The sequence below is a fragment of the Carlito syrichta genome, unplaced genomic scaffold (assembly GCF_000164805.1).
Source record: "Carlito syrichta isolate Samal-C Ts95f unplaced genomic scaffold, Tarsius_syrichta-2.0.1 Scaffold288314, whole genome shotgun sequence".
In the NCBI taxonomy this organism is placed as follows: domain Eukaryota; kingdom Metazoa; phylum Chordata; class Mammalia; order Primates; family Tarsiidae; genus Carlito; species Carlito syrichta.
Window position 1 is genome coordinate 107,681 of NW_007232410.1, and position 15,225 is coordinate 122,905.

General features: G+C 36.8%; 1 protein-coding gene across 1 annotated transcript; it reads right to left on the bottom strand.

Moving 5' to 3' along the window:
* Positions 1-5,417: 5,417 nt before the first annotated feature.
* On the bottom strand, positions 5,418-14,832 carry SPCS3 (signal peptidase complex subunit 3). The gene is made up of 4 exons (XM_021710216.1): positions 14,727-14,832; positions 12,876-12,952; positions 9,919-10,034; positions 5,418-8,958 (listed from the first exon to the last, which is right to left on the bottom strand). Exons 1-4 carry the CDS (start codon positions 14,812-14,814, stop codon positions 8,826-8,828), a joined length of 414 nt encoding a protein of 137 aa, XP_021565891.1. The 5' UTR covers positions 14,815-14,832; the 3' UTR covers positions 5,418-8,825.
* Between the last annotated feature and the right edge of the window lie 393 nt (positions 14,833-15,225).

The window sequence follows — 15,225 nt, forward strand, 5'->3', positions numbered from 1 at the left end:
AACAACAACACAGTTTCTGAGAAACAGCTAGCTTCAAAGGACTCCTGACATATTCCCACCTCTTCCCCCTGGTTTCCGGGTCTCCTTGCCTCTGTAGAACCCCTAGCCATCTACCCTTTCTCTGAGACATTCTTCTGTGGAAATGAACTTTGTCCCCACTGCAACCATTGGTATAAAACCATCTTTTTCTTCATCTGGTGCATTTTTGTCTTTCATGCCAACTTCTGTTCAATGCTTTATTATTTGTTTTCCCCTGGTTCTTCTTCTGCCAGACAGTTTGAAAGACGGTACGCTTTCCCACATTTTCCAAAATCGTTAATAAATTAATACAGGCCAGGCATGGTGGCTTATGCCTCTAGTCTCACCACTTTGGAAGACTGAGGAGAGAGAGTTGCCTGAGTCCAGGGGTTCAAGATCAACCTAGGCAATTTGGCGAGATCTTGTTTTACGATAAATAAAAAAAATTAGCGGTCATGATGGTGCTCGCCTGTAGTTCCAGCTACTTGGAAGGCTGAAGTGGAAGGATTGCCTGAGCTCAGGTCAGGTCCGGGCTGTAGTGAAAGTGAGCGTGTCACTGCACTGCAGCCTGGGAGACAGAGTGAGGCTCTGACTCAAATAAATTAAACAAATACATTAAATCCACATGAGCTAAGAAACAGATTTTTTTATTTCCATTCTTACCAAAAAAAACCTAAGTATGTTGTTAAGAGAACATCTGGTTCCTGTATTAACTTAAAGACCGTGGAGCAAGGACTCATTGTTTTGTATCAGGTGAAGCAACTATACACATTGCTGTACAATTACCCGTGAAAGAAAACAAAAACAAAAAACAATGCCTTTGCCAAGAGACTTTCAGGTGTGTGTTCTGCTTCCTTGACTCTTCTGCACACCTTACGTTTTACACAAATAACAAAAACCTGCCAAGTGCCAAGAATGCAGGAGGCCCTTTCCCACACAGATGTATTTCTCACAGCAACTCTGAAAGGTATGATCCTTCTCATGTTTCTGAGGAAGCAGCACAGCCTGTTTGGAGAGAGTTCAGGCACTGGGGCAAGTCGCTCACCTCTCTTTCTCTCAGCTTTCTCTTCTTTAAAGTGGGAATGGTAACAGTGCTACCTCATAGGCTTGTTGTGAGATGCTGAGTGAGTTTAATATATGCGAAGCACCCATAATAATGCCAAGCACACACAACTCAATATCAAACATAATGCGTGGGCAAGTTAGTCTCTATGGTGAAACTGAGTATAACTGACCCAAGTTCTCATAGCTAGAAAGTGGCAGTACGTAGACCGGGTGCAGTGGCTTGTGCCTGTAATCTCAACACTTTGGGAGGCTGAGGTGAGAGGATCGCTTGAGCCCAAGGAGTTCAAGACCAGCCTGGACAACATAGTGAGACCTTGTCTCTACAAAAAAAATAAAAAATAAAAAAATTCGCTTGGCATGGTGGCAGGTATCTGCAGTCCCAGTTACTCAGGAGGCTGAGGTGGGAAGATCACCTAAGCCCAGGTTGAGGCTGTGGTGAGTCACGATTGTGTCACTGCACTCCAGCCTAGGCGACAGTGAGACCCTGACAATAAAGTAAAATAAAAATATTAAAAAAAAAAAAATAGTGGCAGTACCAGAATCGAAAGCCGGATATTTTTGGCCTCAAAGCTGATAGCCTTTCTATTATATAATACCCATAAGCGAGAAGAATAGTTAAAAGCACATTAAGCCATAAAAGGAAAAATCTGATACATTTGTATTAAGAACCTTGATTTATCAAAGGGCACCATGGAAAGAGTGAAAGAGTAAGCCAGAGGACTCAAACTGAGAATAAAGATATAAATCATACAAACCAATAAGACAAATAGAAAATGAACAAAACTTGAACACTTTGTGAAAGAAATCCACATAAGCAATTAACACTAACAGAAGTTCAACATTTTAGTAATCAGGGAAATGTCAATTATTAGCAAAATGAGACCACTGGATAGTCACCAGCCTGGCAAAAACTAGTTTGCAAACCCAAATGTAAGCAAAGAGAACTCACATTTGGAGAAATGATCATGGGAAAGTTTGGGAAAATGTATTAAAAGATGGTAATATGAATTCCCCAAGACTTGGAGATGTCCCATCTTAGGTATAGATGGGGCCTCGACTAGGATTCACGAAACTGTGTGTGGGGATAGCTTGCTGGCGGAAATCAGCTCTGCTCCCATGGGTTCTCTTCTGACCAGGCTGATCATGTGTCCAGGCCTGAGGTCCTTCCCAACCTTCCCTTTTACAGCAGTGCAAAGATCCTGTGGTAAAAACCTGCTTGGCAGGTTTGAGGCTAAGCAAGGAAGTCAACAGCAACTGAGGTGTGTGTGTGTGTGTGTGTGTGTTTGTGTGTGGCGTGATTTTCGTGAGACCAATTTTGTTTATGCTCTTATATTGAAGCTGTGGGGATCTCAGCAGTTTTGAGGTGTGTGTGTGTATGTGTGTGTGTGAGTGGCATGATTTCCATGAGACCAATTTTGTTTATGCTCTTATATTGAAGCTGTGGGATGGGCCCGCAAATGTTTAATCTTGCCTGCACGTAACAGAATTTACTACCAGTTGCCTCTTCCAAGTCCACAGACAATTTTGGATGAACGTTGGACAAACACTTTGAGCAGCATTCACCAAGGAAGACCTTTTGCGTACTTGAATTGCATTAAGAGACACACACAGCAGCAAAGCGATGGAGGAGGGGAAGAAGACATAGACCAGCACATCATTAAAACAACAACAAAAATTTCTCCATGGAGATTAGATCTATCAGGTAATTCTCGTGCCCGATAAATGCTTTAAACCCCTTAAAATCTAATATCTCACCTTCAGAAAATCCTTCACACAGACAAGACACAGAAAAGAAAAAAATATATATATATATAAAATGATGACGACAAATAACTGGCATTCCCTGCTGGATTATAGCAAGGGACTGTTCAGTGTCAGCTGGCGAGCATGAGCAGAAAGCAATGGAATGACTAGCTGTGCAGGAGTCATGCTTCCCACCCATCACATGGCTTTCTCTGAGCGGTTCACTGCCCATTACTCAGATGCCCCTTGTATCTACACAGGGATGTGCAATCTGTCCTCACCCCTGAAATGTGAGTTGGCGTGTGTTACTTTGGCCCAAGCTAATTAAGCAGGTGTGCCTTCTCCGTTGTTTTCCTCCAAACGCAGTCAGCAATCTGGAAGTGAAGGCTCATCAACCCTGGGGTGGTCGTGCGCTGAAAGGTACCTGGGTCCTTCATGCTATGTGGAAGGCTGCCTGGATACCCTCGTGGACTCCTTTAAGAGTGAGGCATAAACTTCTGCTTTCTTAAGCTACTGAGATTGTGGTGTTACCTATTAAGAGCACATTGTGCTGTTTTACCTAAGAGTATCTAATAGGCTCTCAAAGGTTGAGCTGAGAGCAACAACCAGGTAGCAGTCTCTTATAAAACAGCATTTGCAAACTTCTAATAAAAAGTATGCTTCCCAATTAGACCACAAGTGTCCTTGGCTGTCTCTGCATAAGCAGTGTTATCAGCATATGGGGATTCTCAAAGCTGCCACAGTGGGACGAGCCCCAACCTTCCCCAATAAATCTGGGAGATGCCCACACAACTCTGAGAAGACTTTTGGCCAAGAGGGTCCCCTTTCCTCTAAGTTTGTGACTGTTTTAGAGCTTTGGTGCATCCCAGAACCCTCCATCTCCCTACTCACACCCATTAGACTTCTTCCCGGCTTTGTACTCACTCCTTTACCAAGAGGACGGCAGCCATCCCACGCCTCACAAGCGAGAGTGAGGGTGAGGGGCAGGGAGGGGAAAGCCTTCAGAAGAGGTGCAGAGGCTCTTTTTACCTCAAATACACACAATTCAGTGTCCCGCTCTACTGTTCAGCCCCCAGATACCTGTTTCCAACTCACTTACACGGGTGGAATGTGTGTCAACTACACGCAAGGGAATGCTTCCCAGTTCCTTGGAGACTGAGGTTTATTTGGATCTGGAAATATACCCCTGAAGAGATGTGGTTTTTTTCTGCTGTGACTAATTCATTAACCAGGCAAGCCTACTGAATCCAGAATTATTGCTGGGCACTTCACCTGGAGGGAGAAAAAAGGATAAAGGTGTGAGAACGTCTAAGGACAAAAGACAGGGCTCTGGCAGAGGGTTCCTCAGGTTGGGAGAAAACAAAAAGCAAAATCTAGCTGACCTCCTATATCATCCCTGATAAAGCTAGGTGACAAAAATGTACCCTGTGAACTGTTTTCTATTGTTTTGAGGGAGTATTTCCATTGTTTTGGCTGTTTTAGTTTACTAGTAAATAAATATTTTTAGAAACTCCCACTTCTTCTGATAAAGACAGAGGAAGAGTAGAATTTCTCCAACTCAGTAAGTTCAGTCTGATGAACCAGTGTGTGGTGGCCTTTAAGCCAGTGGTGTGCCTAAGCTGGTGGCCTTTAAGCCAGCGGTGTGCCCAAGCTGGTGGAGGCTTCAGATGGGAGTCAACTCTGTAAGTCAATGCATTTTTTCCTGAGCTACACTTAAAATATACATCCTGAGATTTAAGTCAGGTCTATGTTTGGGTTTTCTCGTGCTATTTTAATCCTTTGCACTTGAATGTCCCCTCTGAGGGGACATAAAGAGGTTGCTGGTGATTATATAGGACAAACTTATGCCAGTGCACATTTTTCAAAAATGCATGTTTCCTTTAAGTTTTCCATTCAAATTGCATGAAAAAGCAAATAAAGAGATGGAATATATACTGAGAATACACATTAAAAAAATCAGCTGGTGTTTCACAGAATGTATGAAGTGCTTTCACAGTGGTGCACAGGCTGGATAATAAATTACATATTATTGATGTGGGAGGAAGAAAACCAGACTGCAGTCTGTTCAAACAGAAAAACACCAGTTGGAAGACATCAAATTACTATTATACAACATGAATCAATGAGCCCGCAATGCATGTTGATGACTGTTTGATGTTATTACATGTTAGTAAAATACGATATAAAAATTGATTTTTTTGACATAAGTCCCTCAATGTCCAGAACTCCATTATAGGCCAAAATCATTACAATAAGATCATTGGTTCCAGTGCTATACTATTTAAGCGACTTTTCACTGTTTTGTGTGTCCAGCTGCTGGGAGGTGACCTGCGAGGTGTCTCCAAGTGCAAAGGGTTAAAGTAAAACCATTTACATACTAATCTCCTATCGTCTAGTCACTTGGCTTTCTGATCAAACGTCTGGAACAGCACCGGCCACAGCACCTGAAGCAAGAGCAGCTTTACCTTATCTGGACTGGCCACTGAGCTTGAGAGGAAAAGGCACCAGGAGCTCAAGAATGAAAAAGCACATGTGCAGAGGAGAGTGTTACTACAAACGTGGCTTGGTCACACTAGAAACACAATGACTTCACTCATCACCAGTATTTATTGGTGCCTGTTATGTGCAAGGCACTATGCTAGGCGCTGGGGAGACAAAGATAAACCTGACCGACTGCCCTCAGAGAGCTTACAGTCTAGCACACAGCATAGTCTCTGGAGATGATGCTTTCCGTGTAAGTAACCTCCCCACACTTCCCCAACAAAAAAAGGGAAAAAAAGAACCTTTAGTTTACTAGACTTGGCTTCTTCCATTTACTTTTAGTTCAGCAGCTTCACATAAAAAGCATAAAACTGAAAGTCGTTTAAAATGCATACTTTTACTTGTAAACAAAATTCATTTTCCTTAGAAAAAATGCTGAATATTTATTGCAATTAAGAAAATCCTCATATACTCAGTATTTTTTATGAATTATTTATGAATGTGTATTTATGAAGTAAACAGTTTCCCAAATTGCATAAAAAACATGCAACAACTTTTTGAAACAGATCTCTTGAAATCACTGGCAGTCACATGTAACGTACACAGGCTCTCTGCTAAAAGCAAGATAAGCTTTGAAATGGATATACATATACTACCAAAGTTCACAGCTTATGGTTTTTTCCTCATAAATTCATTTCACATCAATACAAAGTATTATAAAATAACACCTCCACTGACCTACAACCCAGATCCAAAGCTTCGGTAAAAACGCTCATTATCACCTTAGAGCCCAGCTATTTACTGGTTGACCAGACCCACCAAAGAACTGTAAAATAATATAAAGGAAATTCAAACTAACCCACTTTTCTATTACACCATTAGCAATTTCTTAAGTTTTAAAAAGTATTTTCCTTCCAGCATCTAGAAACCAAATGTAATTAACTAGGGGAATAAAATACACTGACAGAGATGTTTGTCTAGGTTAAACTGTCAAAAAAAGGGTATATAAACACATTTTGAAATTAATTCATTTCTAACCATAATTAAGTGTCTTATAATTACTCTTTGCTCAGAATTATTTGCGGGTTCAGACATTTCTAATCATACTTAGTTTTTAGTCTGAAGACTATGTCTTTGTAGGGACTCGTGAGATTTCTTTAAAACACTGGATACTATGGTTATCAAAATGAACACAAGTCAATATTTTAAAATATTTTAAATGTAGAATTATAGTGAATAAAACTGCACACCCAAAAATGAGTTCCTGAGACAGTGGTTCCTAATTCCCGTGTTGGAGTATTCTCATCCTGAGCAGTTTACCTGTAAGTAAAAATTAAAAATTCACCTACATTGTGCTAGTTGGGCCTTTCTACCTCTCTTCCTCACCAAACTCCAAACAAAGTGGGCTTGTCAAGTAAACTGTAACTCAAGTAAATGGCAACATCTCTACCAAGACAAACGCATCCACTCATCGTAGAGGCATAACCAACTGGTAAACTGGTACCAGGGCTGGTAAGACTGCAGATGCATTTATTGTGGTGCCTTCCTTCATGAGAATGAACCCAATTTTCAACCTTTGACATCCGCAGATTTTAACTTTTCATGTCTAGTATTTGTACAAATCAAATGAAGTTAAATTTTCTGAGTGTAAAATCTAACAGAAATGAGGTCAGATCAATATGAATTGTTAGTCTTTCAAGCATTTTACTGTCTTCACATGACTAACATGATTTTCCAGTCAATCTCTTTGCTGAACAGATAAAACAAATTTTATAGACTTGTGTGGTACCAGAGGACCACTATTTTAAGTTAACTACTCCAACTTTGTCATTTTACAGATAAAGAAACCAAGACCCTGAAAAGTTTAATGAAATACAGATGGGAGCCAACCCTACTCTAATATCCATGAACGACACCTCTGACTTTTCTGCTGGTTTGAAAAACTAATACTCAAATACTTTTACATGAATGGTACAACTACATAAAATAGCTGTTAATGTAATTAGTGACAGCTTTCATATGAAGTAAATATAATAAACAATAGTTATTAATTTAAGCTATTAAAAAATATTAGCCCTTTTTGGTTACTGCTGATAGCATTACTACAGTGTTTGGTCTTGCCTTTAAGGGTAATTGACTTGCAGTTGCTACCTTTGAGAATGTTTACTTGTCCATTGCAGAAGAAAAAGTAATGTTAAATATGTGGTTATGTTCAATTATGCATTATGTATTGTCTCTAAATTATTTTTACATATATTTAGATTTTCTTATGTTTTTATAATAAAAGTGAAATGAGTGAATGAATGCAGAGAATATATAAAGTTGGCAACTTGAAAATAGTCACTTCCACACAGAATCAGAAACCTCTTCTAGGAGTGATAGCAAGGGTATACAGGGTAGCAAAAATATCATGGCAGTCATAAGTGAAAACTGACTAATCTGCAATATGAGGTGCAAGAGAAAGGAAAAGCTTGCAGAATCAGAATATCTGAGTTCAAGTCTTAACTCTACTTCTTGCTAGTTATTTAATCTTGAAGAAATTCAGTAAACTTCTGGGTTTCGGTTTCTTCATCTGCAAAGAGCTAACACTTGTACTACTTACCTCATTAGATTATTGAGGATGGCATACAATTAAATACGAGAGTGCTTTGTAAATGGAAAAGCACGCCACAAATATTATTATTACCCCAATAATTATCAAAATGTGGACCTACAAAAAGTAGTAAATAATTCACTTAGTGGCACTAGGCATGCTCACTAGAACAAACTCAACTCAGAGGGTAAACCATGCAAACATTTTCAACTTTCAATGGCAATGCTAAAAAAAATATAAAGATATAAAAAAATGTTTTTAGAGAAAGCACTGAAAGACACACATTTGGTTGAATTAAGAGACTTTAAGATGAGTCAGAATGATTTACAGCATATAAAGAGGTATTTAGTCTTTAATTGGAGAAAGTTGCTAGTCACCTGTAAGAAAAACAAGCATTATGGGCATTCCTAGGACAAATGGAATAGAATTCCATCACTTTTGGCATTTTTGTAAACCAGGCTTCTAATAAATGACCACATTAATTTTTTTCAATAATCAAACATACCCTAAAAGAGATAAAAGAGAAAGTCTACTTTTAAATCACATCCAATGTGAACTTGCATGAATGCAAGGCATAAAATAGAGTTCTTATGACTCTACAGGCACCTGAAAGTTATAACTACCCTTCATGCTTGCTTTATATTCCATAAGAATAATGGAAATACAGAGAATATGTCAACATTTTTTTTACAAGTCCTTTTTGTGTAGTTCTTATTCTTATAATACTCCACTATGGCAGCCTTGTTTTTGTTTTTAAAGTTAAGTTTAAGTAGCCCAGTAACCTTTCCCTTCAAATATGCCTTTAGATGTTAGTTTTTATACCAAAAAAAGGTAACAACCAAAAATAAATGAAGATGCAAGAGAAGAGATAAATGAGATACAATTCATTAAGTATAAAAATATGTTGTTTCAAATTCAGAATAATTTAATAACTCTTCGTTATTTCATATGTATCTGGAAATGGGACAGATACGTGTCCTGATCCTGTCACAAGAGGTAGAATTCCAGCATTTGGTACAACGTTCCAAGACAGGGTCAAAGTGACATTCCTGTTTCCCCTATGAAAAGAAATAATAATAAACAGAAGTCAGCAAAAACTCTTGTAGTTCAAAAAAACTTTTTAAATTCAAGTACTGAGACATTAAATATTTTATTTGTAACCATCTATCCATAATAGAAAGTCTAACCTGCAAAAAGAACTATCTTTCCCTGTCACTTGAAATCCAAGCACAATGCTGGAAATACCAGCATTACATTTGCAGGTGTCCTATACTACCAATCGAAACTCACGCACAGGTGCAGTTAACAGAACTATTAGCTAAAAAGCTTAAATGAGTAAAACACGGAGAATTTAAAAAGAGACTTGAGCTAGGGATCCGAAGACAATGATTTGAAACCTAATTGGCATCACTTAGATGGGCAAACCATGAACTAACCCAAATCTCTCATGGTCTGTAATTCTCATCTGCAAATAGAGGTTTGGTATGGTCAAAGTAGTTCTAAAATCCTTTCCCATGTTTACACATAAAGCATAAAACCTAAAAACAAACCAATCATTCTGATTCCTTCATTTTGTACAAGCATAAACTGAGGGTTAGAGAACCTAACTTGAAAAATCACTACTAGTTCTCTTAGCTATTATCAGCTCCTAGACCCAATACACTGTGTCCTCACTAAGGTTTCCCTAACTCAAGTTCAGAAAGGAGCATTTTGACACTCATAGCCCTACCACATCTGGGCCAGCCCACAGCCCTTACACACTCAGAGCAGAGGCTGCCAGCCTTTCTTAATTTGACCACTACATTTCATGTGCTGCAGGAGAACTGAGTGTTTATCTTAGATCCCAATTTGTGTTTTTACCCAATCTTCCGCTTCAGATTTGCATAAATACTTCTCACCCAATTTTCCTCCTTTTGGCCTCTAATATATAAATATATATTTAAAAAATAAAACTACATGACATTTTTCTCTCCCTTTCACATCTTATTCAATGTAACAAATGACAAAGAATTGCTCACTTGAGACCATTTCCATCATCAAAGAAAAAATATTTTGTTTTCATATCTTTCAGCAGCAGCTTCGGGTTATCACCCCTCAGAACAATCTTGTCCCATAGGACAACTTGGTTCAGAGCCTATATCAAAATTAAAATTAGACAGCCCATTAGAAGTAGCATCATCACTTCAAATTAAAAGTATTAGTAAGAGAAATTTGACATGTTAATTAATCCAACATTGAGGAACTTGTTAAAATCTTAAAGCATTAAAAAATGACGGCAAGATAGATATAAGGGGGCATGCTTTTCTTGGAGAGAATGACAATCTCCTGAAGAAATTAATTCCCTTGGTTAATTCAACTGTATTGTTTAGGGCCCTCACAGCTCACTACCAAGGCTTTAGATCTAAATATACTCCAAAAAGTGAGGCCCTTGAAGGAACAGAAGTCTTTAAATTCCCTTTTTCTTATACAATTTCTGAGAAGCTGCAGCTCAGCATGGATCCTGGATGGTACCGGGAAGACAGAGAGAGCTAATCACTGCTCCATCACAGTTAATACAGGTCACTGCTACTTACTTATGCCGTGAAAATTTGTATATCGCCAAGATTTTGTGTTATCATGGAATCACTGAAGAATGAAGCCTTTTAATGATCCCTTTTCCCTTTGAGTTATATCACTGTTTATCATGGCAAAATTCTAGAGGGGAAGCAATTCTTTTAAGCCACGACTTCAACACATTTCAACATATTACAAACAAGTTCCATTTAGAAAATTAGGTGCATGAAATGGAAAGAAAACACATTTGTGACTGCTACTAAATCCCAAGGAGTTTGTTCTTACTAAGCTATCACCCACTAGCTTGTGAGGTCAATTACTCAGTGTGTGGTGACAACATTAACTAAAAAGAAATGTGGAGCAGTTATTGCTAAAAGAGGATTCAAACCTACACCTTTAAGCCTGTTTCTAACATTAAACAGAAACATTAAAATGGGATAACAGATTCCAAGTTATGCTGAAGAAAAATAACTTTTTCACCAATGCAATAATTTAGATATATCCATCATAAAGAAGGTGGCATTTATTTCAATTTGTTAGGGTTTGTATATGTATTTAAAGTTGTTACTCTTATCTTCAAGAACAGCCTTTTCTGTTAGTTTCTTTTAACATTTTGTTGATTCTGAAGGACTAGGATCTAAGCTTATTGATCTCAATATTCCTAGTTGCCTAACAAAATATCTGGCATAAAATATATGTTCAAAATAAATGTATAATCAATTGAACTGCTAAAATTTCCGGTTGACTAAACAAACCATTAAATAGACAAAACTGACTGTGTCGTCCCTTGAAAATGAAATACAGAATGTAGACACATCTGTAGCTACAAATTACCCCAGGCTACGTTAATGACAATCAGGAAGGCTAAGATAAAACAATGTATCAGCACATTTTAATTCTACAGATTTCACTTCTGTATCTTAAATCCATCACTGTATACCTTCAGTATCAATGCTAACATAGAACCCAAGATTCCTTTTTGAGCAATACTCTATGTAAATATTTCAACCCCTACCCTGCCTGTAAACAGAACCAGACTAAAAGCTTTCAACCATAAACTAATAGGTTTAATCTAATAGGTTAATAGCTTTTAATTATAAAACTTATTATAAACTATAATTTGTGATTAAAAAGACTAAAGTACTGAGATTAATGAATCTCATACAACTCCAAAACAAAGGAAAATTATTCTCAATAGGCAGAGATATTAATTGTAGTTGTATGGCTTAATAAGACTACCAAAGCAGCTCACACCATATATTTAAAATATACATTTAAAAAAAAAACAAAAAACAAAAAAAAACTTGGTACCAAGATGAATTTTAAAATAATCTCAGAAGATTAAAAATGTTTCAATAATCTTTATAGTTTTTGGTTACATATGTACATGAGAATTTTAATCAGAGGTTTCAAATATGTTGCCATGCAGCTTTTTAACTGTAGCCATGGAGACAATAACTTAAAGAGAACCCAGCTGAATACAGTACCACCTTCCCATGTCCCAGGCAACTCACAGCTCACCAACAGCCTTTATGACCTGACCCTTGGCGGTGGTTTCCATGAATTTTTGAGCACAAATCCCCAAAATACGCAACCTTATAAATTATGTATATAAGACACAGGCACTATTATTAATTAACACCATCAGGATTCATGAATATAAACGTTCATTTCAACTATACTCTTGACCAATGCTGATTTCCTCAGCCAACTTCTTAGATCTACTTAGGCTGTCTTTGCGTTTTTTAATCCTTTCATACGACTCAGCAGCTCAGAAGAAGTTTTGGCTCTGCCATTTTCCTAGTGTTTACATATTCTCGAACCATTAGCATAATCTTCAATCTCTGATTTCTTTGCAGAAATCTTAAGTTATTTTTCCATTTTGTGAGGATTATTTAGAACTATTTAATTATTTAATCCACTTGTATATTGCATATACTGCAGTATTTTATAAAATGCTGAAAAGTGAGTAAATGAATAAGTATTAGGTAGCAATGTCAACTTCTTGACCTACAGAATTCTTCCTCTTCCTCAAGAAGATTGCATGTGACCATCTGACTTCAGGGCTGAACATGATTATTAATGTCAATTCACATAGCATGTATTAGTAAAGCTTAACTTCTCTTTTATTTTAAAATTGAGAAATATATTAATAGAAGCTCTTATCTGTTTGCCGTACATAGCTATGGATTACTATGCATGCACCCCATAGAGACCCCAATACAAAAAGCAACAGAACAGGCAGAAAAAAACCAGAGAGACTACCAATAAAACTTTCTCAACAGAGTCGCCTCTCCACAAGTCATGATTTTTTACGAGATAACTCTGATCAGGTATTTTGAATATATAAAATGTATATTCTGTCATAAAGAATAAGGCTTTAAACAACTGTTCAATTATTTCTAAATATATATATACTTACATTATTTTTTGTTGAATACTCTGCTGATAAGTAAAGAAACAACTGTTTAACATTCCAATCAAATATATTCTCTAGATGTAAATAAATTTAAGGAATATATAAATCATAAAGCAGCATACTTTTAAACAGACCTTAATTATTCTTAGGTTATTATTCATAACAACAGTAATACCAAAATAGAAAAACAGGAGAGGTGGCTTAAAAACATACTGAACCATTAATTTAATAAAAATATACCAAAAACAAATACATTGCAAAATCCAGCCCATTCCAAAGTCAAAAAAAAAATCAGTTTGAGATAACTAGCATCCTTCCTGGTTCATCCAAGCATTACTAGCCAAGAGACTTTAGTTAGTAAGAAAATAAATTCAAAAATCAGTTTTCTGTAACATCACCTAATTCTAAAAGAAAGAGGACTTAATATTTCAAGCACATACAATTCCACTAGAACTCTAAAGTATAACCAATCACCCTACTTAAATTTAACAATATGCAAATGTGAACGAGGCTCAAATAATTAACTAAGTTTAATAAATTCTACATGTTGCTTTTGGTCACATACAAGTACAGATCAAAATTTGGTAAGATGCAAATGACACCAACTTAGCTCCATTAAGCTTCCCAAAGGGGGCGGGGACATCACCAGAATGAACAGTGCTACTACTAAGAAATGAGCTAATATGTGGATTCTTAAGTATTATATATAAATTGTTAAGTCATTTTAGTATATGAGCTTACGTACTGGTAGTGACACACTTGTTACATTCCACTTTTAAGTATGTGGAATCACTAAGAATCACTTGTTTAGCTCTTCACAAGAACAGGTACAATTTTAAATAGAATTAGTAGGCGCATTAAGAAAATCTGGAAAAAAACTACAAATAATGAGGTTGGTAATATATACAGCAGCTGAGATACCAGAACATTATTATAATTCGCTAGAATTATACTTTAACTTCACTAAAATTACTACTTCAACACTAGATCTAAACTCCTTCGAGTTGATTTTCTTTAAATGAAGACTTAAATGTATAAAGTTTAGCATAAAATTCTTCTGATGGTGCACTCTATTTCCCAAAAAGGTGCATACAGAACTAATTCTTTAATTAATTAGTTTGTAAAAAATTAAGCTAAAAGTAACTCCATGGTAGTAGAGAGGCACATCAGGTAAACTCAAGTATACAATCTGCTTCAGCTGTTTATACAGTTGCTTTAAACAAGTTCAGTCTGATTAAATCTCTATCACCGTTTTTAAATGGGGGTCTTAAAAAGGCAGGTGAGATCAGGCTAGAAATGAGAGAACATTGCCAAGATATTAACCTAAGACCCTAAGGAAGATTAACCTGGTCAGAATGATCAGGGTTGTCAAAAGATGGAAATTCAAGATAAAGAGAAAATATTTAAATCATCCCCACTAAAGTTAACTCTTGTTAAGACTGACTTGTATGCAAGACCTTATTTATAAAAAGAACTATAATGGCAAACGCTAATATGGTGTTTCAATAACCATTTTAATATGGTCTTTAAACTATAACAATGGTCTTAACTTTTTTTTCCTTCCAAAGCACAGATTCAAATCCTCTCATGGAGCTTCCAATAATGTTTCCGTGAAGAATTTAAGTATGTTCACTTACGAATTATAAAATTTTTTGTGGGGGCAGGGAGGGGGGAAATTTTCTCGAAGTGCGAATGAGGAGGTATTAACACTATTTTACTGATAAAAACATAGCACAGGAATTCCCAAGGCCAGGCTGACTCAGTGAGATAGCCATTCTCACATCCCCCAAATCACTAACATGCTTCTCATTATAAAACTACAGAAAAGCAATGCGGTCTTTTCTTAAAGGATATCAGCAGTTATATCAAATGTAATGAATCCCAGATCACTTCTTTCTCTAGGTCCAGTGAAGTCTTCTACATTTTTTCTAGAAGTAAACATAAAAGTTTTACCATCCTCCAAACATAACATACAAAATTCACATATTCCTTAAAGTGAAAGACAGAATCTAGTTGTGCACACAGGTGAAATGGCAACCACACAAGGAAAAAAGAAACGACCAGAGAAACCTGTGCGAAAAGAGGATCAACATTCTAATCCAATAGAAAATAAAAGTAGGTCTTCCGCTATGTTTATATACCTTAAGAGAACCTCTAACAAACCAAAGAAGAGATAAAAACGGCTACAAGAATTGTAAATACTTGACAAAAGGCTTTTTGCAGAATGGACAGAAGTTCAAGGTGGTATGGAATAATAAGATGATACAGTCACTCTTATCCCAAGTTTTTGCTTTCTGCTTTCAGGTATCTGAGGTCGATCTAGTGGGAAAATAGGTGAGTACAGTACAATATT

Bases quoted from the DNA above. Each gene is read 5' to 3' on its own strand.
- SPCS3 (XM_021710216.1), bottom strand. From the start codon at position 14,814: ATGTTTACTTCTAGAAAAAATGTAGAAGACTTCACTGGACCTAGAGAA. The intron at 12,953-14,726 runs ATATCCTTTAAG...AAATTTATTTAC, and splicing joins TACATTTGATATAACTGCTG to ATCTAGAGAATATATTTGAT. The intron at 10,035-12,875 runs GTAAGTATATAT...ATTTTGATATAG, and splicing joins AGTATTCAACAAAAAATAAT to GCTCTGAACCAAGTTGTCCT.